The following is a 24,885-nucleotide window of genomic DNA, read 5'->3' as shown; positions in this document are numbered from 1 at the left end:
GTTTTCCTTTGCAAGCCTGCCCGTGCCAGTTTCTTTCAAAATGTTTTTTGAAAGCAAAGCCTGTGAGAAGGGAAGATGGTGCTATGGGTGGAGCCAGGCCCCGGGGCTTGGGAAATTAACTGCAGGCAGACTTTTTCCTGGAATATGTATGTAAAATAAATCATTTCTGTTTTATATTGTATGGAAGTAACCATATTTCCGTAACATATAGATGTGTTGGGAGACTAGATGTCTGTACATACTTAAGAGAGAAAACACAGTATTTAAAGTCCTCTAATTGCCCAGGGCAAGACGAGTTAGTGCTATAGACAATCCATGTTCCAGAAGTACCAGCTCAAGTGCAGCTCAGGTTCAACAACAGAAGTAGGACACTGAAGTCTGCCACAAACCACACACAACCCGATGGGCTCCTAAGAGCTCTGTGCTCCACATGTGCCTTTCACTTTCTTCACTATGTCATCTGTAGCTCCTGCTACCTTTATTCTCAATGACTCACAGAGGTGCTTCTCCAAGGTCCTGCCTGTTTTCATTAGCTCAGGAACACCTCAGAGATTACAGCAGTTTAGGGGAGGCCCAACCAAACTTCAGATTTAGGAACATGATGATACCCAAATATGAGACACACTTTTGCCAATAAGCTCCAGCATTTGAGGGGGGAAAAATTATGTATCACAGGAGGAAACTAAATTACTCCGGGTTTGTACCATGAACACTTTCGTACTCCTCTCTCAGAACCAGATTGTTTCAGAAGCCAATTCAGCATGAGAACTTCTGTACATTCAGAGCAGCCAGACTTTGAACAGTACTTTACCTACATGACAACTGCCATCAGGTCATAGTTAAAAGCAGATTAAGTGATAACAATTGACAACAAAAATGGCAAGAAGCTCTTCATTCCTATATGTAACAGCATCACTTAATGCAGATGAGAGCAACTTATAAGGTTGAGGGATGCAAAGCCAAAAGTCAGTGCTTTTGAGAAATGTGGTTTTTCAGGATAACCACAGTACTTGCACTGTCAAAGTGCTTTTATTTACTTCTCATAATTGCTAGCATTAGAGGCTGGAAAATCAAGTCTTTCCTTCCCCAATGTTTCTGCTACTGTGCAATTTCAAGTATAAGCAATAGGCACATAAACTTCATCCACCCCATTAATTTAGCTGTTCTGTACAGCCTGTGAGAACCAGAAAAAGACATCAGCTTTCTGTGCTCTCATCACTTTGGACACCCACTTAATATAAGCACTTAACAATAAATGAAGGGAAAGGCTTAACATGCCCATTTAAACAGTGGGCACTGTTTTGAGAGGGATCTTGTCCTCCTTTTTCCCTTATGTTAAACATTATTTACTGGATCCCATTAATAAGAACACACTTAAGTGCAGCTAGAAAAAGGCCATGTAAGAACAGAACACTGCAATTCCTACTTGTGCCATTAACCATAAGTGTGGGCTCTCTTCCTCAGCCTTAATGGATCTGTCAGCAAAACTGCTATTGCACTTTATTTCTGGTGGCACTGGAGGAGTCAGAGACAGCAAAACTTCATTTTCAGAGCTTCACATTCAGTTTGCAGTGCTGACACCTAGAGTTAAGGTTTCTACTTTGTAAAATAAATGGGTTTGGTTTGCAGGTACACAAAGAAGAAATGGACTATTCACAGTGTCATTTCAAAAAATACTAATGTTGGGAACATCTCTGCTTTCCACTTTGAAGACAAACAAATTCCCACTCAACTAATACTTCAATTTATCCAAATGACAGGTAAATACTGGCAGGGAGAAATGGAAGGGGGCACAGGGCATGCTTTGTTTAATAACATGACAAAACAAGAAAGTGTATATGCAAACATGATGTGCATGATCCCTTTGCTCCTTTTTCAAAAGTTTTTCCATGACTATCCCTTGGCAGGTTATTACTGATTATTTCTACAGCCTAATTTTAAGGGAGTAAAAAAAGTCTCTATTTGCAATATTTTCAGATAAGAACTCACACTGCCTTGAATGGGAGGATGAGATGAGCCTGAATAATCCCTTAGTAGTTTAATAAAATCCACTGCGAAATCACTAGAGTTGTTGTCATACTGAAAAAAAAATCAACTAAAGACAAAAAATTGCTATTTGAATAAGACACTAGCACAGGTATTTTCTTGCTTCTCTACAATTTGAAAACACTGGTGCTACTTTTATTGCCAACAGAAAATTATAGTTGAAAATACAGATTTACCCAAAGACTAGAATCAGAGAGAAGGGGTGAAAACATTGAAACCACTGCCAATGGTAGTGATTTGCCACTACACTGTATGAACTGTGGATAAAGGGCTTTGTTCAAGCTTATTGCTGAAGTGCAGCTCAGGAAATGGGGGGCTCTGTTATTAAAAAAAATGAAATCATGCAAAAAACAGAGGAAGAATAGGAGTGTAGACACTGGCAGATTAGGGCTGTGAGGGAAGTGTAAGGTCAGTACAGAGTCAGTGAGGGAGAGGTCAGAAGAGAACTAGTTCTAGGAGACAGCGGGGGAATGATAAAGGTTATTTATGGAGAATAAGGTTGAATTTCATTCAGGACTGCAGAATAAGAAAGAATGCTAGGAAAGAGCTTGGAATGATTGTTATCAGCTTGATCTGCAGACAAGTGGGTGCTGGAAAAGATCAAAGTATTCAAAGAACAAATACATAAGATTCAAAATTTAAAAGGACTGAAAATTAAACTATTCAGCTACATCTCCATCCATCTCACAGAGAAACTACATTGGATCCTGCATTTTTTGATGAAAGACTGAACTACACACTGTACCCCAAATCTCCCCCACTACTCGCAATGTCTGCTATCTCCCCCCAAACCTCCATAAGCAAAAGCACTTCCCTTGATGTATCAGCAGTATCCATCCATTTCCCACAAATCTTGACCAATTCCAATTGCACATTATCAAAGTTCATGCACGAGCACTGGGACAGTTCACTCCTGTAAAGTTACACAAAAATGCATATGAAGGCCTAGAGCAAATGTTTGGTGCCAAAATCCAGTCCTGATAGTATTTCAGTACCCAAGACACTGATAGGCAGAATTATGAAGAACAAAAAATAGACTAATGTCTGCATGAACAACAAAATATCAGTGTGCTTTGAAAAAATGTTTGTCCAGAGCAAACATGACTGCAGTCCTGTGAGCACAGGCAGCAATCTTGATATGAGATTACTCTATGCTGTTTTAATTGCTTCTCCCTCCAAGTCAGCTCTATGTTCCAATTGGGTCTTTTGGCCTTCTGAAAAGTTGGGCAATCCTGCTGGTCTCTAGGCCAGCAAAGGAGGAAGTGGGGTGGAGGAGGAGGAGGAACTGTGGAAAATGTGCCAGCACACAAACAGCTGAATGGACTCTACACTGCTAACAATTGACACGTGCAAGCTGTGACAGAGTGTGTCTTTCCAGCCCAAGATATTCTAGAAGACAAAACAAGGACCATATGCTACCTTAGCCCAAGTGAGTGTCAGGATTACATTCCACAAACAGGACAGAGTACATCTGCCTATTTGTGTATAAGCATCAGGTGTCCTGGAACAGTCATTTTCAGGTGACACGAGACAAGCATAAAATTTGTCCTGAGGGAGCTCATCCCCAGCTCCTGGAATGTACAGAAGTACAACGGGTTTGTTTTCTGCACCACTCTCCTGATGTCCTGAAAAACCCCAAAGCAGCTGACAGAAGGGCTGTTCTGATGGCCTGGTAGGCTGTCCAGTTTACTGCTGTTGTGTAATTGCAATTGCAGAACACAGACAGTTGTCTGTACCACTTGGAAATCAGAGACTTCAAGGCTGTCTAAGTCAGCAACTTTCTCAACTCTAGCACCAAAGACGTCCAAGTCTAAAACTCAGATACTTCACATGCGTACAGACTACATCATCATAACTCATGTCAGAACAGCTTTTGAGGCAGTAGTTTACCCATCACACTCACTGCTGCTTAGACACTATTTCTAGGACAAAAACGTACCCCCTTTTTCCGCTGGTCCTTCTCTCCACTTTGATTACCTTCTTTTCTGTCCTACATTGTGGAAATATTTTTTCTAGCCCCATCCTGCCCTAAAAAATTGTTTCCCTTTCTGATATTTCATAGTCTCTCCTTCTTCCTACTTTTCCCTCAGATTCTTCTTTTCCTCCTCTAAGTACCCCCCTTTTGTCATCTGCTTTCTCTTGACATTTTCCCCCATCAGGGCTAAATCCTTCACCCACCTCTAAAGTAATTCTCATCTCTATGATCTCCCAAAAGCTCAGTCACATCCCTTAAATCTCCTACAAAAGCCCCCCTGCCCTCTCCCCCCCCCCTTTTTTTCTGGTTTCACTATTGTCCATCTGTCCAATGCTTCTCAAGTATCCTTCAGCTTTATACTTTCTCTTATTTTTTGTAGGGTCTCCCCAAATTGCCCAAAAATTTGTGGGGAAGGGAGGAACAAAGCACTGTCATCCCCACCCACTCCCCTGTAATTATCTTGTGCTTCAGAAGCAGTATTATCTGTCTGGATACACAGTGCCATGCAGCCAGCTGTGACCATAGAGAATTAGCTGTTCCCCTTTCAGAGAATTTTCCCTTCTTTCTTCCTAAGTATTTTTAAGCTAACTTACATTTATTTAGTGTGCAAACCTTTCAGTTTGTTTTCACCCTAAACCAAGGATGACAACTGGTCGTTTTTGGTAGAGTGGAATACCCAATTTTTACTCCCTACGGGCCTTGCTGCCTGTTGTCCCTCTGCTTCCCAAGTGTATTGGATCCCTGCTCTCAGCTAGCCAGCCTCTGGCCCAGCCCAAGGGCAGCCCAGCCTCAGGACCCTTCAGACTCCTAAATTGGTTCCCGATGCCATGACCCTCTATATCACACTGTGGCCTGCTGGCATCCAGCAAGAGAAAACAAAAGAAAAACAGCAAGAGAAACAAGCAATTTGTCTCCTCCATCAGAAAGTCAATTTTCTTTGGTCATCAAAGCTAGAAGGGCAAGCTCTTAGACTTTGTAGTCTAACCCAACAGCTAAAAGATCAGTTCAGGCTAATAAGGGAAGACTCACTCAAGACAGGCTTTCAAAGCCACAGAATCTTTGCCCCTGACTCTCTTCCCATTTCTTCTCTCTCAGGACCCCGCTGCTTCCTGTCCAGCAGCCACTTTTTTATTTGCTCCTGGTTAACCAGTACTGCTAATGGCCTGCAGCCTCCCTTCCTGGGCCAGCATCCTTAACCAAAGAACAAAGGAGTAGGAGTGGCAGAGAGAACAACAAAATACAGAGCTAGAAACTCATCCCTGTTGTATGACAGCAGCAGAAGCTGGAAAACTCTCTAAAATTTCTCTTTAAGACAGGCTGTACGCCTGCAAAACAGACAGTTTTCATGGTTGCTGACTTTAATTTTTAAGGAACAGATCCATCATCTGTGGTCATACTGAGCAGTGATTTATTATATATTCATAATAGCAAAAAATCCCATGTGCTGGCTGTGAGATTTATGTTCCTAGATAATTTAAACATCTGAAGAATTTATCCTACAAATGTGTCTGAATATAAGACAGGGAACAGGACCTCATCTGAATTCTTAAAAGCTGTTAGCTGTATTCTCAAGTACATTTCGTTTCTTTGGGGCAAGCCAATAGCTTGAAATACACTCAGTCATATCTGACTATGTACAGTCCTTCCCTGATATTAAGTCTTACTGTTGAGTGAGGCAGTGTCATTATATATGTAAGCTGAATCCTTAATTAACCAAGAGGACCATATCTTACTGCCAGCAGGTAACCCAGAGGTGTCTGTGTAATTGATTAATCTCTCCAAATATATCCCTTTTCCCAGGAATGTTTCACACCCAGTTCTTGCATTGCAATCAGGCTCTGTGAGGAATGGTTCATCCACAATTCACACTATTTTCCCAACTGTATTTTTGCTCCTGTAAGCTCCCATCAGGGAAGTTGTGTTCCCTGTCCCTTGCCTGCATGCAGCTCTGCGTGCAGACAGTTGTAAGGAGGAATGTACAAGAATCCAACATCTGTGGTGCCATGGCACAGCATTCATAGATCGTGACTTGTAAACTCCACTTTACAGCTGTCTGCACATCCAGCTGAGCAGCAGGAAGAACACCACCACAAGGATTGCAAGAGGAGATGACAACCTGGGGGAAAGATAAGGAAAAGCCACACTGAGGACAGGTGGAGAAACCAAATCATGTCAGTTTTCTGGGGATAGCTATTTAAAAAAAGAGACAGACTCAGGATGTGTTGAGGAGATAAATCTTCTGAGTTTTTGAAAAGGGGAAGGCAGTGCTTGCAGGCTCACTCACCACAGCCCTAACAAACATAAATCTTGCTCACATGGGCACCATCCTTCCCAACATGCTCACCAAGGCTGGCTGTAGTACAGCTATCACGGAAGGATCTGTCATATTAAGCAGAACAGCACTTGGCAGTTTGTGTGAATTATGGTTACAGCCAGCACAGCTGGGTGCTGCAGGGGTTGACAGGCTCTGTAACACAGGCACAATAGCAAGAACTAAAAGGTCTCCAAAATGTTTGGGGAACAGAGTTGAAAAATAGTTTTAAAATATGTCCTTTAAATTCATGAGAGACTTCCAAACAGATGGGGTGGGGGATGATCTGAGGAACTGAGGGGGCTGATCTCATGGTTTATATCTCTCTTGGCAAGACCTCCTGGGTCTGCACTCACTGTATCCAAGGGATTGGGTTCCTAATGCTCCATCAAGAGGCTTCTCAGTCCCCTCTCACTTGAAATAAGCTGCGATGTCATCTCTCTGTCTCCCTAACACACCTCCAGGGCACAGTGCCCTACTTCCTATCCCTTCACATAAAGGGCTCACACTCGTGGCCGCTGGGAGCAAAGCTGCTCCTTCCCTTATCTCTCACATGCCCCAAGTGCCAAACACACCTTTCTCCATGAAACCTAATCTGGTTTACAAAACCTAATCTGGTTTACACTTCTGCTTTTGGGGAGTTTCATTTACAATGAATTAAGGTAACCAAGCCAGAACAATCACTCTAAATTCACTACCACAACAACTACACGAATCTGGACAAAGCAATTGAAGATTTGTTCATCTCCTTGCACTCTTGGATGTTGATTAGGCAAGTGTCAGAGTCTTTTGAAAAGGTCAGGACATCTCTTCAGATCCCATACAGGCCACTTCCCTCTTGCTCAGCTGGTAAAAACACTTAAAAATCACATCTTCCTTTCAAAAGTCTGGGGCACCAAAAGAAATAACCACTTTTTCAAAAAAACAGCCGAGTCTTTAGGACTTCAGAAATCTGATCTAAATTTATTATCCTTTTAAGAGGAAACTAAGTAACTGTGCATCTCACGGATTCACGTGGGAAAAACTATGTGGCCTTTTGAGAGAGGGGTGGGCAAATTGAAAAGAAAAAAAGGGAAAGTACATCTGCCACATAAGACATTTATCTAAACACTTAAAATAGCCTCACTACAAAAGCTTTTTCCACACATGTCCATGGTTTTTTTTTTTTCCCCAATCAGTTTTTCACCAGGGAGAAATACAGGTATTCAAGAAAAATACTACAAGAGAGAACAGTCTAAATTCATCTCACAGTAGAAACTGTCCAGCTGTGAAGTATTTCACGGATTATATAACAGATGATCAAAATGAAAAACAAAATAAAGAAGAAAGTAGCAATATAGCAAATTCCATCCCTCATAGCATTTCCATTCAAGTTTTTATTGGTATTATAAGCTAAAATAACAGAAAAAAAGTTAGTATACAAATGCTGTTTGGAAGTGCTGTGCTTGGAGAGAGACTGTAGGTGTATGTTTCGTATGATATTTCAACTTCTTTCATTCAAATGCTGTTTTTACAAAACCAACCAGAGAAATGCAAACTTTCCTGATTGGCAGCTCAAGCTGTTGAACATTTAAGAATGGAAACAGGTACTGACCTATAGTGACAGTTTGTAGATTTGCATCACTGTGTGAATTACCTGCGACACTAGGCACTGAGGCAGGACTCATTGATACAGGTTTAGGTAAGAAGGCAGCAGATCCTTTGATTGCAAGGGCTTTGTAAAACACATTGTTGCTTATTCCTTTGCTGCCTAAATGAGTTGGCTGTTTCTTTACATGTGGAAGAGAAACATGAACTTATCACCAAAAGGTGACTCTGGGATACAAAGGACTCTGTGGAAGAGCCAGTGCTGTCAGAACATCTTGGGCAGGATGAGAGCCACATCAGGAGGGACTTGGAGCTTATCCTCATAATGGCACCATGGCACCACCTCAGCCCCTAAGACCTCGTTGATTCAAGCCTCAGTCAGAGGCTTTTAGTGCTGGTCAAACGGAAGGAGACATTTCTTCTCCACAAGATTGTTTTCCAAAGAACCCAGACTTTTTCCTACCTGCCAATTTCATTTCTCCAATGCAGTGAGGTTAGCAGCCAGAACTACTCTTAGAGGTTCTCCTTCATGTTCATGACATGGCATGTAGGCAAACAGATAATTTTAAATCAGATTTGCTTTTTTATTCGTAAGCACTTTCCCACATATACCTCAATATTGTCCTATACAAGGAATATGTAAATGCTCAATGTTTTCTCCTGACAGCCCTAATATTTTCTACTTTTAACTTTTTTTACAAAAATTTTTTCACCATTTTGCCACATGATGACATTTCTATTATCTTAATATAGTGACATATTGATAGTATCAACAAATTAAGAATTACAGTTATACTTCCCTAACTGAGGCATTTATCTGATGCTTCTATTTGAGCTGCCCAAGTTTGATCCCACCTTTATCCCAGAATAGCATTTTGTGTTACATCCCTGTATTCACAAGGCACTGGTAGCTCTGGCTCCTCAGAGGGTCAGGGGACAAAGTATATCAACCCTGCTCTCCTTTCCAATTGGATTTTCTGAATCTGCTGTTGCTGCTCCCATGCGGTGAACTTAAGGACAAAGAATGGAAGCAGAGATGAAGACTGTGAATATTAGAGAAGTAAGAGAATGTATGTTATGCATGAACCATTCTAGACAGAGACTGAATGTAGTGCAGTAGATTTCAGACAAAACCTAAATACCCAAAGCAGCTTCCTGTCGGAGTATAAACTGCACGTACTTTGGCCATTTTCTCAGCAGTTTAAAACCAGCATCATATTTGTTACAATGACAGCATATTCACTGATGAAAGCACTCTGAAAGACATTTTGGGAAGAGAAACAGAATTTTATCAGACTAAATTCACATTGCACAAACACTGGCCTTTCAATATTTTTGTGCCCCCTGCATTATTGAAATAAATCTGAGGTAGCTCCCACATTACAATATTCTTCCAAAAAATAAAGGCAGGAATTACCCAGCTCATCCTCCACTTGAAGAGAATGCGAACTTCTGATAAAAAGTTTACTTTTGTTGTTCTGCCAAGTGCTAGGCCCAGAACTTGGGAGGATTAATAACAGGAATGGGCTGGAGACATGTGATTTAGTCAGCCTTGTTTGCAGTTCGGCTCCTTAGCAAGGTACAGCCTGACCTTAGGTGACTGTGGCTAAAAGGAACAATTACGGAGCTCAGCAGTGGAAAAAAAGGTAAAACAAAAACAGACAGACCGGAGCCATATAACTGAAAGAATTTGAAGAGTTCAGCTAAATTAGGCACATTCAATTAGAATACATTACATCCAAGCTTTGTTAACTGCTTCAGTGAGAAAAGAACTTCAGAAGAGATTACAGAAACCATAGATTTCTTCTACAACAGATGCTGTACTACTTCCTTTTATCTCTTGAACAACAAATAAAAGTAAACATTCCTTTATCTAAAGTTATATGGTTCTATCGCAGACATACGGGAACACATCATGATTCTAATTACTTATAGATGGGAGTAGACCTTATAGATGGGATTGAGGGACTTGCTTGAAGTCACCTAGGAAGTATGTCATTGCCCAGAAGTAAGGCTGTAAGCTGATGCCCTTCATCAAAATCTCCACCTCTTGAAGCTTCAGTGGTTTCTGGGAAATCATACATTTAAGACAGTTAATATAGCCAAGTAAAATTCCGTATTTTTCAAGTGCAACACAACCCACAATTGTGCAGTAATGGCTTCACCTCTCCTGGAGCTGGTACATCTTGGTCTGCACCACTGGAAAACTGCTTGGGGTCAGCCACAGGCTTGAACTGTTTAATGATCATAGAAAAGGCTTTAAAACACAAATTTCTGATTGAAGAGTGCATTTCTCTGAAATTCAATTTATCAGGAAAATGCTAGTAATAGTCAAATGAGTTGGAATTTAGTGTCAGGTTTGCCCCTAAAATTGTCTTTCAGGAATGTCTTCCAGCTTTGTTATGAATGGGAACCCCTGAAGAAACAGGAGCTGGTGTCTAGGGACACATGTGCAATGGGGTTACTGGAGTTTCTGACTTGTATGTGGGGAATAACCTGACACTTTGAAGAAGTTCAGAAACTTGCAGACAACCTTCCCACAGCTGTACAAGAAAACACTTCTCATCCCCATCTATTTTTTTAAATCTGCTGGTTTAAAAGACTTATTTCTGCATAACCGTTCAATTCCTGTTCAAGGGGAGCTTTGAGAGCAGCAGTTCTGGTGGGAGGGACAGCAGGCACAGAGGTTGGGCTGGTGTGCTCTCTCCCAGCCCATTTACAGCGCTCTGCAACCAAATCGCCTGGAGTGCCTGAGTGCTGGTACCCAGGCAAGGAACTCTTGGATCAGAAGCAACTCCACTGAAGCCATTGGAGATGATTTTGGTCCTCTACATGATATCTTTCAAATGTTGTTTGTGGGCACAGAAAAACACCAGAGCATGTCTTTGGGATATAGTCATCAAAACGCAGGCATCTCAGGGCACTCACAAGTGCCTGCTGCAAGCCACAGAACACAGGCCTGCCGCCTGCTGATCTGCTTTGGAGAAAATTGCTAGGGTTGAAGGAATTTATTTTGTTCTGTACTTCAAGGGCCTCCTGTGGCCAGGCAGACAGGCCGGATGCAGCTGGAGCACTCCCTCCCTTTCCTGGTGCAGAGTGGAGCCGGCAAGGCCGAGCACGGCTGTCCAGAGCCCTGGGAAGGCTCACTGCACTGCCCTGGAAATGGTGTTCAGGGGGACAACCCCCAACCCATCCACATGCCAGGCAGCCAGTCAGGAAACTGGTGGGTGGCATCTTTAGCAGCCAGTTCTTCCCACTTGAAGCAGCTATTTAGTCCTCCTTTGAAGTGTGTTTCATGAGTATTGAGTTCTGTGAGTTTAAAGTTGGGTTTAGCTAGCCAGGGTGGATGGACCCCAACACAGCTTTTAAGCCTCCTCTGTGAAGACACCTGGTATTTTAGGGAACAGGTTAAGGCATGACAATAGCTCCTTGCACTGGTACAGCTGGTTACTGGCTGTGATTCTTAACAAAGACAACAGATTCATGTCACCACAAAATTTAATACATTTGTAAGATTCAGTGTTGTCTATAAAGCCAAGACAACACAATGCATTAGCTGGGGCTGGAAAGCCGATTTCACCAGTGGATGGCTCCTCACCACAACCAGCTGTGGTGGAGGTCAGCTCATCCTCTCAGATACCCATGCAATCTCAGTCAGACAAGAAAGTACTGTGACCTGATCCAACCCATTAAGCACTGATCCAAACAGGAGATACAGTGCAAAGGGCTTCCATATAAGGGGGGAAAAAGGAGTTGGGGGAGTTTAGAAGGAAAAACAGAATCAAAAGAAAACTTTTGTAGTGCTGTTCAACTCTTCTTAACACAGCCTGTGCAGTGCCATCTTTGGCTCATTATCCCACAGTAAAAGAACAAAGCTAGATCCAAAAACACAATTAAAAGGAAACAGTACTATCTGAACAGGACATCTCTTCTGCAAAGCACTAATGATTAACCTTTGGAAACCACAATAATTTATCATTGAAGTAAAAAGTACAGTGAAACCCCAAAGAGCATTCATATGAACCAGAAGCAGCCTCTGGCAGAGGTGTTGCCTACAGGAAAACATTCAGATACATATGTCAGTGTCTGGACATATTATGGGTTTCAGAAACATATCTTGTACCTTAAACAAAAAGGAAAATCCTATGAGATGAAGCTTGAATGCCCTGAGACATCTCTGTGAACCATGAAATGAAAGAATCAACACAGTCCAATTTTAGGGAGCCCATTAGTGAATTGGAACAAGTAATGGTGTGTAAGAGAATAATCTGTGAACTTGGGATCTCCTTGCAGAAAGCACGAGCTCTCTTTTACTGTACATAGTGTGATGCTTGTCTGACCAGAGGCTGATTGCAGAGCACTGTCTCATTAGCTCACCTCTGGCCATAACAGGTAATTGTCACTTGCATGGAAATAAAACCAGAAGTTAATGAACTAATTCCTTGACTTTGTGTTTAAAAATCCCTCTCTGCCTATGCCTCCTAAATAAACTTTAAAGAAAGGAGTCTGATTCCTCTGCATCTCTGAGTACATATACAGTGCTCCCTGTTCTCAAGGTTATCTTTGATGTAAGTCACTGTGCAGTGGCCACTGACTCTGCCTCCATCCATTATGGGTACCCCATGCATAATATGCACCTTGCTTTAGCATGCAAGACATTTGGTTCCCAAAAACACAATGGGATGGCTAGAGCAACCACTAACCAGACATGCTGGAATGCCTGAAAGTGTCCAAGATTAGTCATTTGGCAGCAATCCTGGGGAAATGTAGCTCTACATATCCCACTCTGGACAGAAAGGTTTAGTGCTCAGGGCCTTCTGGCAGTCCTGAACCTGACTCCTTCCCTTGCAGCACACAGCACAGCTTAGATCAGCTGTGGCTATGACAGCCAGAGCTGGGATGCAACTGCCACAAAAATCTGGATCATTCACTTTGTAAAATCTGACTCCAGATATTCTTTACTTCACCAAAAGAAAGAAACCCAAACCAAAACAAACCCTTTCCTATGCTTGGCCCTGATAATTTATTTTTTTCTGGATAATGTCAGCTTTTGTGTTTGTCAACTGAAAGGAAAATGCATGTGCTGCATACTCAGAAATCTGGTGGGTGTTTGTGTGTTATACAAGAGATCAAAGACTGGAGAAATTTTCATTCTAACTTGAGGGCAACAAAACAAGGGTTTTGTACAGATCAAGGCAAATGCAAGATGGCATTTAATTGCCACAGTGCTGGCAGGACTGCACTGTGGACACTTTTTTGGCCACTGAAGCTTGATGCATGACTTGCATGGACCATCTTATCAGGGCTGGCACTTGCACTGACAGCTCAGCAAGCAGTCACAAGCAGCATGGCTGGAGCAGCATGGCCTGGCTCATGGGCTCAACATGCCTGACCCTCAAAAAACCCAGTTTGCTTGAGCTTAGTGCTGAGCTGAGCCAGATTGAATCCCACTGGTCCAGGAGCTCACCATGGGACCAGAGATCTGGGCATCACACCAAATGCCATGGCCTCGGCATTTCTGCTCAGAGCTGTGGAAAATGAACAGTTAAAACATGCAGCTGTTGTGTTTTTCACATAATAAGCTGCAGAACTGGCGCCAAGTTCTCCCGCACTAAGGACTGCACAGATGATATTGCTCCTTCAATGTATGACATTCATGTTGCATTCCAACAGTGAAGGAAACCAGCACAACCGAATGGATGAATGGAAAAACGAATCGCCTCAAGTTGATTTAAAGGAGATATTTAGTCATGCATGGGAAGGAAAAGAGAGAATAAGTGACCAGAATAGAATGGAGCAATTGGAAACAGCTGATGTTTGATCAAAAGAAAGATATTTTCTGGGGTGAGAAATTTAAAAGCCTTGAGTATTTTGAAAAGGCAAATTATGCATGACTTTTTAATCCTTTAGATGGTGCCAGGTTATCCAGAATCCACTCCAGAAGGGTTTCCGAAACAGTTTATTCTAGAACTAAGCCAAAACCTTCAGCCAACTCTGGAAAATTTTATTTAGAGTCAGACTAACATTTTGTGAGCTCATGTCAAAATTGCTCCAGCAGAAAGCATGAGGGAATAGTTTTGGGAAGGAAACCCTAAGGTTTAGCAGATTTTTTAAAATCATTATTTGCAATAAGAAAAGGCAGGAAAGGAAATTAAAATCCTTGATAAAATAAAAAAATATATAGAAGGGCTGAGTTCCATTTTCTGAGAGAGCCATTACTGTCTTTCCATTTCAGAGTTCCCAAGTTTCACGCTGTAATGGAAGCAAGAGAGGGGTTTCCTCTATGTGAGCTTCCCTTTAGTGCACTTCATGTACAGAGGCAAAAGACAGTTCCACTCACCCCTGACTAGTAGGAATTCAGGTGTCAAACCCCACAGGGCACAAGGGTGACAACATCATGCTCACCAACAAATGACTTTCACAATGCAGCCTTTTTTTAGGCTTTGTATAAGCTTTTGGGCACATCCAAGTCTGATGCATCCTAGTCACTCATATTTCTGGGTCTTCAGCTGCTCTCTATTTGCCATCAGTCTTTTTTTTTTTTTGTCCTTTTTTGTCTTTTTTTTTTCTTTTTTAATCTGGCAAAAAAGTTAGTGGATAAATGACAGACACCACTTTGTCCCTGTAGTAAATCACTGGAAGACATGGATCAGCATATTGAGTTGTTGGGGACACAGTTTAGTGGTGGACTTGGCATTGTTTGGTTTGTGGTTGGACTTAGTGATCTTAAAGGTCTTTTCCAACCTAAATGATTCTATGATTCTACGTATGGACACAAATAATATATTACAACCTTTTATAACAAGTACTGATGTTTTGCTTTCATGAGTGTCCACATCTTTTTAAGTCACAAGTGTGCTGCAATAAGCAAATATAAAGTCTAATACTTGTGGTTATATAAAGCTATATGGAAGAAGAAAAGAGAAACTATGTGAAATCCATGACATCTGGCAAACACTTTCTATATAGAGTCTGAAGACAGCATACATTGCCAGCCTGGCAGAGAGGACATATATTTCCCAAATAGAAGCCTAAGAAAATAAAAAATCAGGAAGTAATAAGTTAACCCTAAAATTCAGGGGGGATAACTTTGGAGATTCAAGCTAAATTTGGGAAATTACTCTGAACACAGACAAAAATTCAAACCAGATATGTATAGTATATTCAAATAAGCTTTGAGCAGAGAACTTGAACTAGATGACCTCCAGAGGTCCCTTCCAACCTCAACTATTCTATGATTCTGTGAAATGTTTTGCTTTGGTATTTTCTAAATGAAATGGTTTGGGTTTGATTTTTTTCTTTTCCAAAATGAAAGGGGACAGACAAACAGCTTTTAAAGCAACAGCAGGCATTCTATTTGGAGATGAATAAGAACATTTGGCAAAATTTAAGAATTTTCCTCCTAAGGAACTTCTGCTTTTAGTTTAATTAGACCTATGTTTATATTTCATAGCTGAGGGGGAGGGGTAAGAGAGCAAACAAAAAAACTCACCATTCCTCCAGCTCTGCTCCCAAACCCTATTTTCTTATTCACAGATAAACCCTTTCAGATGTACCCTGGTTTCTTCAGGGCTGAAGGTGCAGAGCAAGCGTCTCTGCAGCCAACAATAACAAACAGTAACACCAACTTTGCATGTTTCCATGGCCATGGTGCCCCAGAGACCTCCTCTTTCATCCACAAGCTCCTCCCCTGCAAAGCCATCTCATCACTGTCTCTCCAAAGTTGTGGAAGGAGAGACTTGTGGAAGGAGAGACAGTTCAGCTACACCCACTTTCCAATAGATTTTGTTACTAGGGTGAAGAAGAAGGAGAGGAAAAAAAAGGTGTTTCTGCTTTTTCATTCTTTCCTCACCTTTCTTGTCCCTTTGGGTCTATTTACCCATCCCATGTGGTTACTGGTGGAAGAGAAACTATGTCATCAGAAAGGAGCACAGGGAGCACAGTTGCACAACCAGCAGCCACCAGGATCACGCTCGTGTCCCCAGGGCTGTACGGGCAAAACAGAGCAATATTTTCCGATAAACACTAAAACCACTTGCAGTTAAGCCTTGTGCTTGGTCTGGCATGGGAGTACATGACACCGGTAGATGAACCACACCAGAGACTGACTTGAATCCACTTGGGATCAATGACAGCTTCAGCCAATCACATGCTCATGGCCAGCACTGCAAAAGGTGCTGCAGAGGCTGCTGGGACTAACAGGAGGCTGGAGGGGCACCCCCAGGAACATTGCAGAGCAGAGGGGGGAAAACATCTCAGACCTCTGATGCAAACACAAAGGACAGTCACCACTCCTAGGAGGAAGGCTGGGATCGGTACAAATAGGGGAACAGTCATGGAGTGAGGAAAATGCCAGCCTTAGGGAGGGGAGGCAGTGGAGCTCAGCTCATCATATTAGCACTTGTTTGCTCATGCAGCAACACTGCAGTACAAAGGAAAACAAATCTCCATTATAATCTCTCATTTTTGGACTAGTACCGTGCATATTAATTCCTATTGATTGACAAGTGGAACGGCACACATTGATCATCTTGTTAATCAGGTATTCTTGCAGGAATGCATGATGCAGTTAAATAAGCAAAGTTAAGTCCTTGTGTACACAAGGAAGCTATCGTAAGAAAATGCAACGATGAAACTACTTTTTGCAAGAAGTAAGAAGAGATTGAGTACCTTATATGCTTTGGAAAATGTTACTTCATTTATATTATTTTTCATGACCTTTTGCTTAGCATGATGTGTTGCTGTCCCCCAGCTGTGACCGATTTGGTTTCAAAGTCAAGATTTTGTAAGTCTGACTAGTGAAAACTCTTGAGGCTCTAAGCTTGCAGGGAACTCAGTACCTTCATTTTGAGGGGATATCTCATTTATATAGCATGCTTTGGTCATTCAAAATAATGACCACTCTTGAGGCTACTGCTTAGATGCGCAGCAGTTCTTGGCAGACAGGACTGCTGAGTTATTGTGGCCCATGCTCAGAGGCAAAGGTCCTTCCTCCCCATGGCACTGAAGGAGGTACCAGCACTGCCATGGAGGAAGAGCACTGGTAACAAACAAGGCTGCCAGGCCCCAGATAGGCACCTCACTGCACAGCTGACCCCGTTGCCTCATCTTCCACCAGAAATACATTTGCAAAAGCATCTGATTTGCAGAAACAGTGCTCAGTCCCAGCTCCTACTGAGATCAGCAGGGGCTACATGTACTGGGATACAAAAAGTCAGAGTGGTATCACCAGCCTGTACTTCCCACTCCCCATTTATGAGTGTGGCTCAGCCTCTTAGGGACCATAACTGAGACTTTATGAAGCCCTTGGATGGGTTTTACTGCAAAATGAAGCTGAGAATGCACATGCACGATTACAACAGGACAATAGCCTAAACTTAACAATCACTTCCTGTAATTGTCTAAGGCAGCCTGTAGAATGAAGAATCAGCTCATGATAAATCCTTGCTGGTCATTTACCATCATTAATCTATACTGTCAGAATGAATTAGGTGCAGAGGAGCATATTAATTACAATGCAGATGACACTCCAGCTTTAATTATCATGACTTCAAAGTAAACAGTGTCAGTTAATCAACCTCAATACCACAAGGCTGTTGAAGGAAAGTGCTATTCAGCTGATGGCACTGATGTCCAGCCTGCAGGGTCTGCAGTTACAATGCTGGCATTCTAGCATTAGCTTTCCAAATTGCTCTCCATTCCTATCCACATTAGTCAGGTCTATGGGACTCTTTTTCCACTGCCTCTGACATGCCTTAAATTACGGGTGACAATTTTGTCAATATGTAGCAATCTAGCTTTATCTATACAACACTTCAGATTAAACAGCAAAAGCTCCCCACTGGTTTTTTATGCCTTTTCATTTTGCATTTAATAGCTACTTATTCATTTTACTTACCAACTAGGGCTATATTTTTATAGCTTGTCATTCCCATTTCAATATTATTTTATGCCATTTTCTGGAGGGCTTGGATTATGGAATAAACCTAAACATCTGGACAGTTTGTAAAGCACTGGGAGAGCAGCTGGCAGTGTTGCAAAGGTCCCTGAATCCCATCAGTCAAATGCAGCCCTTTTGTTATTGTAGGACCTGAGACAGAAACCCTCAAACTCCACCAGATTCCTGCTGATGCTCTCCATATGAATCCCAGCAGGCAGGCTGGCTGCTCACTCTGGCTGTTACCAGCATTAGGCTCCTGGGGAGGAGAACACACAGAGTTGTTCTCCCCATCTCCTGCAGACAGGACACAAGGAGGTGGCTCACACAGCACAGAGACAGCACGGCAGGAAGAAACACTCCATGCTAAAGCTACACAAGTGTTGGAGCCCAGCAAGCCTGGGGGTCTCCAGCAGCAGAGGCTTTAAGAAGTTGGGATATCCATAGCAGAGCCCAGGGCTCACACAGCCCTGGGGTGCTGGGTGTCACTGTTTCCTGTTGCTTCACACACCTTGTGAAAAACACTCAATTTTTCCTGAAACTGGTGTACAAAATACAACAGGCTGAGTAGATCCAAGTAGCCCGTGAAATGTCCTGCTTTACTCACTCAAGGAGAGCAAACCAAGGAAATAAGGAGTTACAGAAACAAACCAATAAATTAAAATTAAGGTGGGGAATTTAATCACTCAGGAGACAGGAAATTCAAGGCTATGGTACTCATGGCAACTACTATTTGTCCACAGTGTATGGAACATTAGCCTTAACCCCATATGCAGAAACAAAAACAATTACGGCACTTATCACATATGAATGCATATTTCATGCAGAGGGTACTCTGTGAGGGCTACTCTGGAAGCAATAATTAAATTTTCTGACTGCAAAGCAGGTAGGTTCATGTACAAGCAGCTCTTCTGAGACATGAGCTAACATCACCAGAGAGAGCTCCCACCTCATCCCTATGGTTTAGGCAGGAAAGATTCAATGTCTTGATTTGATCGTAGTTTCTGGCTGCTGTTCAGATTTTGCTTTGAAAATTGCCATGTGTTGATTTAGGAAATGTTGTGATGTTTCTTTCAGTTGTTGGGTCAACAAGAATTCTGAATTTCTTTTATGTTTTTCTTTTGTGCAACTAAAGCAACATTCATCATTCGAAAAGGCAGAGGTCCAGTTCCTGCTGGGTGATCAGTTTACATGAATGTGAGAACCAGATTATTGCTGAGTTAGACAGCAAACAAGTTATCAAAACCTGAGAGAGTTTTGCACTTGTCTTAAGCTGAATTTTAACTTCTGGCTGAGTGCGGAGTCAGATTACTTACAGCAAGAGCCAGAACCAAAGCCAGCCAGATAAGACAGCAACCCCCTGGATGGAACTGCTGTCCTTAAAGTTTCAATTTTTACATGATTTTAGATGATTACTGGCTGGTATATCTTTGCTAAAATTTGGGAGACAAGATTTGTAAATATAGAAACAAATACTGAAAGTATAACAGCAGAGCAGACTAATTTCAATCAGGTGGGAAAGGAAGCTATTGAAACAAGAATCTGTTTAATAAAAAATACTTTTGTCTCCACCACAGGATACAGAAGTAGGCAGTCTGCTTGATTATGACCTACTGCCAGCTGACATTAGAGGTGCCACATGCTGTCTCCTCCTTGGGGCAGACCCCTTGTGCCACAGCCTGCAGGAGAAGGAGTTGTCTCTGCTGGGGCTCTACTGCTCCCACACACAGCCTTGTCACACACATTCCCTGGGTGAAAAAATTTGGTTTTAGGCAGAATTGGGTGCAAGCAGGGATTTCGGGTCCTGGTGCCTTAGGAGAAACTGATGTCAAAGGCAGGATGCCACATACCAGAGCTTGTAGGCAGCCAAACCCAGGGCCCAGCATCTCCCATATCGAATTTTTCAGCAGGAGCAGGGCCAGACACTGAAAACTCATCACTCTTAATAAAACCATTTAATACATGCACGGCACCAACCAGCACAGGTCAGGTCTGACCTCTGTCACCACTTCATAGGCAGGTGGGATGAGGCCAAAATCCCACCATGCACACAGAGGGGCTCATGGACTCAAGGAGCAGCAGCAGCACTCTCCAGGGCAGGCTTGGGTACCTATGGGCTGTGGGGCAGTGGGTCCTTTCACAGCTTCCCCATCCCTGCTCCATGCCTCACAACAGGGGAGGTTTGGGCAGCTCTGGCCACAGCTGGGGGCTGTTTGCTCAGATAGGGCTCCCTGCAGGGGCAAGGAGGGAGCAGCATGAAACACAATGAAACTGTTCTCCTGAGCAGCAGCATCCTCATGCAGGACTGTGCCAGAGGGCTTCCATCCAGTAGTTTTGGACGTAGTCAAGGCCACATTTATCTAGCAGCAATTCAAAGTGAAGTGATCTCCCACTGCGGAGAAGATTGGTGTTTCTTTTCACCTGCACTTCAAAATAAAAGTACCCACATGGACTCTGCCAGGAAACCATCCCAGGGCTGTTTTCAGACCACGGTCTGCAGGCAAAGCCAAGCTGAAGGCAGAGCTGGGACAAGCAGCCCGAGTACACTCTGTGCAGCCTGGTTCACACCTGGAACCTGGAGGTGCAGTGAGCAGGCAGCAGCAGTGCCTCTCCGCAGCTGCCACACTTACAGGTCAGGCTTCCTGGGGAGTCTGCACAGTGCCTTGTGGGCCACTCACCATGAGATACAGCCTAGTTCACGCTCTGCCCACTCTCCTACTCCCTGCTTAAGTCTCTGAGAAACAATTTTACAGGAAGGAAAAAAGTATAAGACACATGTCTTACAAATACTCACTGAGGGTGACACAAAAAGGGTACTGGGGTCAGACCAGCCAATTAAGAGTCACATGGTAACACCAAACATCCTTCATGCAACATCCTGCTCCAGGAAAGGGGAGAATTCCCAACAGCAGTGCTGCCCTTCATTCCTGGAGACACAGGCATGCTCCTGAAGCAGGGCTTTCAGCACTTTTGCAAACCCCACACCAGTCTCACAAGGGCTGGGCTGACATTACCAAACTCATTTCCAGAGAGCTGTTAGTGTCTTAAATATGAGCTATTCCATGTCAAGGAGAAATCAGGATTTGATACTGCACAGACATAAACAGCCGAACAAACCAAATCTTGAGAAAATGACCCTGCATATGTTTTCATAGAAGTCACAGCAGGTTTAGGAACTAATATGGTCAGAAACCACCACCACGGTAACTACATGCTAATCTATGTTGAGGCAGGTTTGAATACTGCTGGGAAATCCCACCCTATGAATGATTTCCATTTCTGAATCTCTGACCTGCTGTTTATGGAAAGGTAAAGAAGTACAGTGATGAGGTAAATGTGTTTATGAATGTGTCACTCTTACCTTTCTACTCTATCAACTTACAGGAATTACTTTGCCACCCGTATTTATTGCTAATCATGACCAGCACTGTGGGAGGAGGAGGATTCATTTCTGCCACAAAGTTTGTGCTAAGTCTTTTTTTCTTCTAAGTCTGGTTTTTTTCTTCATCACATGAAAGCCATAGCCCAGACTTATCTGAATCCTGTTAATGGCTTGAAGTATCCCTTTTCTAGGAGTTTTTGGTCTTCTTTCTCACAGGCACTCACATTTTACCCAGGACCTTTTCTGTAGAGCAGCAAGCGCAGCCTGAGCTGCAGCAGAGCAGCAAAGTCAAAGCACTCAGCAAGGTCCACTGAATTCCTGTTTGAAGAGTTTCCTCAAAAGCAGCACAAGTTACTTTGCCAGCCAACCTTTCCAGCCTGCAGCTACAGAGCAAAGCGTAGCTGTGGACCTGTGTCAAAGGTACATTTGTTAACACATTTCCCCTGGAGTGCTAATTAACATTTACATCAAGTACTATGAGAATGAAAAAGCTTCAACATAAAAACACACTGCAGGGAAATGCAAGGAGCAAATTCTCCCCGCCTCCCCCCCCACCCCAGATGCAGTGTACTGTTTGCCCTTCAGGAGCTGGTGAAAATCCAGTTTGTTTTGTAATCTTCTGCTCCCTAAAATCAGATATTTCTGCAAGTTAATAACTAACCAGATTCTTTTTTATTTAAAAACCTACAAGTGCATTTGAAATTCTATGAAAGCAAGGCCCTGCTGCCACTGGTGTGAGCCAGCCCTTGTGCAGGTCCCTGTGCTGAACCAGAGCACAGACGCTCCCCAGTCTGACCACAGAAAATGACAGCATTTTATGATTTTATAATAAACATAAATAAAAAACAGCACACTTTTCCTTAAGAGTGAACCCTCTTAAACTAAACTCTAAGATTCAAAACACTAACACAAATATTTGTAGCTGGAGCTTCAACTGTCATAATTTGGGATGCTGACAAAGAGGCTCTAATGAGCAACATTTGTACCCACAATAAGATGCAAAGTTATTTGCAAACACAAATTTGCACTTGAAAAATGCAAAGGCAGTTGCTGAGTGGCTGATTAATGAACTATTCTCAATATTATTTCTTAATATTTATTGAGAAAATATGTGCTATCACATTGAAGTAAAATTCTCAAGACTGAAATCAATGTAACTAAAGTATGGGTGGAAAATTTCTCTAGGTTTTTTCCTGGGGTAGGGGGGAGTTTTCCACCATTTTTTAAAGGAAAAAATAGAAAATATTGGTTTCATAGAAGAAAAATCATATTCTATGAGCCATGAAACAGTAATATATATAATTTCACCTACTCTGAACTTTTAGGCCAGAGAGTGCATGTTATTGTTCAATGTATTCTGTCCTGCCACAGCCATGCATCCTACCCAGGCCTTCATGAATTAAAATCTCAGTGTCTAAAAAAGGGACAGTATTCTTGAAACAAGGCACACGTGCAGGTGCAGTAACTATTAACTGAGCACAGTACTTCCAGAAATCAGTTTCTGACTCTCCACCTCCACAGAAATCAGGATCCAAGAGGAACTATATACACTATGAAAACACAGACGTTTTGACTGCAAACTAGAGTTCTGTGAACATATTCTGTTATTGTTGCCCACTTGCCAAATATTTGGGGTGAATAATTTTCAGCCTTGGTGTTTACAAACTGCTCTCATTGTTTTGTCCATTTCCTTTTTTTCTTTTTTTTTTTTGTTTCTTGTATTGCTTCTGCCTCTGAATTGGATATTCAAGTTTGTAAACAAGAAAATAAAAGTAGCAAACAGCAAATGCAACAGCAATGTATGTTTTTGTTAGACGTCCTCAAGGGAAGGACCCTAAGCACTAATGACAACGACAGTCTGGGCAGTGCCCAGAGATGCACCAAGTGCTCAGTGCTGAGCAGATGTTCCAACAGGACAAGGTGATTGTGTTTTTTCACTTGACCAGCTCTTGAAAATAAACACATTTTCATTAGATACACACATGTCTGTAAGAATATTTTTTAACAAGAGGCAAGCACTCAGATATTTGCAGATTGCCAGTTTCCTATGTTCTTTGTCTTAATTTCCAGTAACTCCTGTCAAGAAAAGGCAATTCTGAGACAGAATCTGAACTGGCACTTTTCTGACTTGATCTCCCAGAGACTCCTCCAAAGCCTGAATGTCTGGACTAAAATCCTGGCCTCAGCACAGGCAACAGCAAAACTTCCACCAGTCCCCTCCAAAATCTATGAAGAAAACAAATGCAAATATTTTTGGAGAACCAAAATGGAGGTAGAACTCCCAGCTCCTCAAGTCATAATCGTTTAACTTCAAGTAACAGGATGAGATTACTATAAACACGCTAATCTGTCCAAATTGGAAATCTTTCAAATTCCAAGCACAGGAAACAACAAGCTTTTTTTCAGCCAGGATGTCAAAGTTACCCCCGTGGTTATATGTGAGCCGAGGACAATGTTGTTACATGAGATCACATTACAAACACAAGCAAACAGAAAACAATCTCTGCACGTCAGTGTTCAGGATAGGACAAGAAGCACAGCTGACCCATTCGGAAGGTTAAATGCTCTCAACTGAGCTCTGAGAGAATATGAGGAGTTTGCTGGACACTGAGTTCCCTGCACTTTAACTGTCAATTTGTTTGCCCAAGTTAATCCTTATCCCACCCTATGCTTGCCATGGTTTCACTAAACATGTTTGACCTGCAAATCTTAAAGCAGTGGCTTTGCTAAAATTATAAGAAGTTTCTGGATTTTCCAAACACCTAAGAAAACTATTTTGGTAGTTTCCACGGCACAGAAACTTGTAGTTACTCAGATATTTGAAACTCCCAGTAAGGCGGACGACAGTCGCTTAACCACAGACATTTCCATTTCATTTCTATGCCTAATGTTTAGCACAACCTTGCTCTAAGGAATTTCTGAAATTGTTTACAAAGCTGATGTAGAAGTTGTATTCAGTCTGGTCCAAGGGCAATGGTTTACTGAAGTCACTTGTAAACAGCAGAAAGAGATGATATTTTCTGTAACTGGAGGGAGGGAGGAAGGGAAAAAGTTCTCACCTTGCACCAAGGACCATTAGAGACAGAACTGGCTTCCAAAATATCTGCTCCTTCATTTTCTTCCATGTCTGATTAGTTGCAAAACTTTGTTTTCCAATGAAAAACATTAAATCACTCTCCAAGAAAAAACAAACCAAACCATGAGGCTCTAGTATCCCAGTTTGTGAGCGCCCTGCAGCAAGTCACACATCAGGTTTGTGGTCACTTGTCTAATCCAAGGTTGCAGATCCTGGTTCCTGCTGGATTTCACAGAGCTTGGCCTTTCTTTTCAGCCTTAATTGTTCTTCTTGTCAGGCATTTATCTCCCGCAGACCTTCCTTGTGGATCCAGGTTTTCACGTAACAAATGGCAAACGTTTGTGGCTCCCCAGGTGCTACAGGAGAACTGACACTGAACCTCTGACCATCTCAGAAGCCTGACAACAGAGTGCAATATGTGGCCACACCTCTCTGCTGCCAGAGCTGGCCTAGACCATAAAATCAGAAGCAAGGTCACCCAGCAACCAACCATTCAACGTCTCTACAGTAATAAAGCCAACCTACATTTAACTTATTGCTTGGGTAAATAAATATTTTTATTAGATGAAAG

The 24,885-nt window shown here is 42.3% G+C and overlaps 1 protein-coding gene across 1 annotated transcript in view; it reads right to left on the bottom strand.

The window, feature by feature from the left end:
• The window catches only part of PDE8A (phosphodiesterase 8A), a 141,602-nt gene extending 116,886 nt beyond the window's left edge, over nt 1-24,716 (bottom strand). Inside the window, exon 1 of the mRNA XM_071568127.1 lies at nt 24,298-24,716. Within this exon, the coding sequence (XP_071424228.1) occupies nt 24,298-24,363 (66 nt within the window). The 5' untranslated portion in view covers nt 24,364-24,716. The remainder of the gene's footprint in view (nt 1-24,297) is intronic.
• Between the last annotated feature and the right edge of the window lie 169 nt (nt 24,717-24,885).

The sequence above is a fragment of the Pithys albifrons genome, chromosome 13 (genome assembly GCF_047495875.1).
Source record: "Pithys albifrons albifrons isolate INPA30051 chromosome 13, PitAlb_v1, whole genome shotgun sequence".
Lineage (NCBI taxonomy): Eukaryota > Metazoa > Chordata > Aves > Passeriformes > Thamnophilidae > Pithys > Pithys albifrons.
Note: the sequence above shows the minus strand (reverse complement) of the source record. Positions and strands in the feature narration are given on the sequence as shown.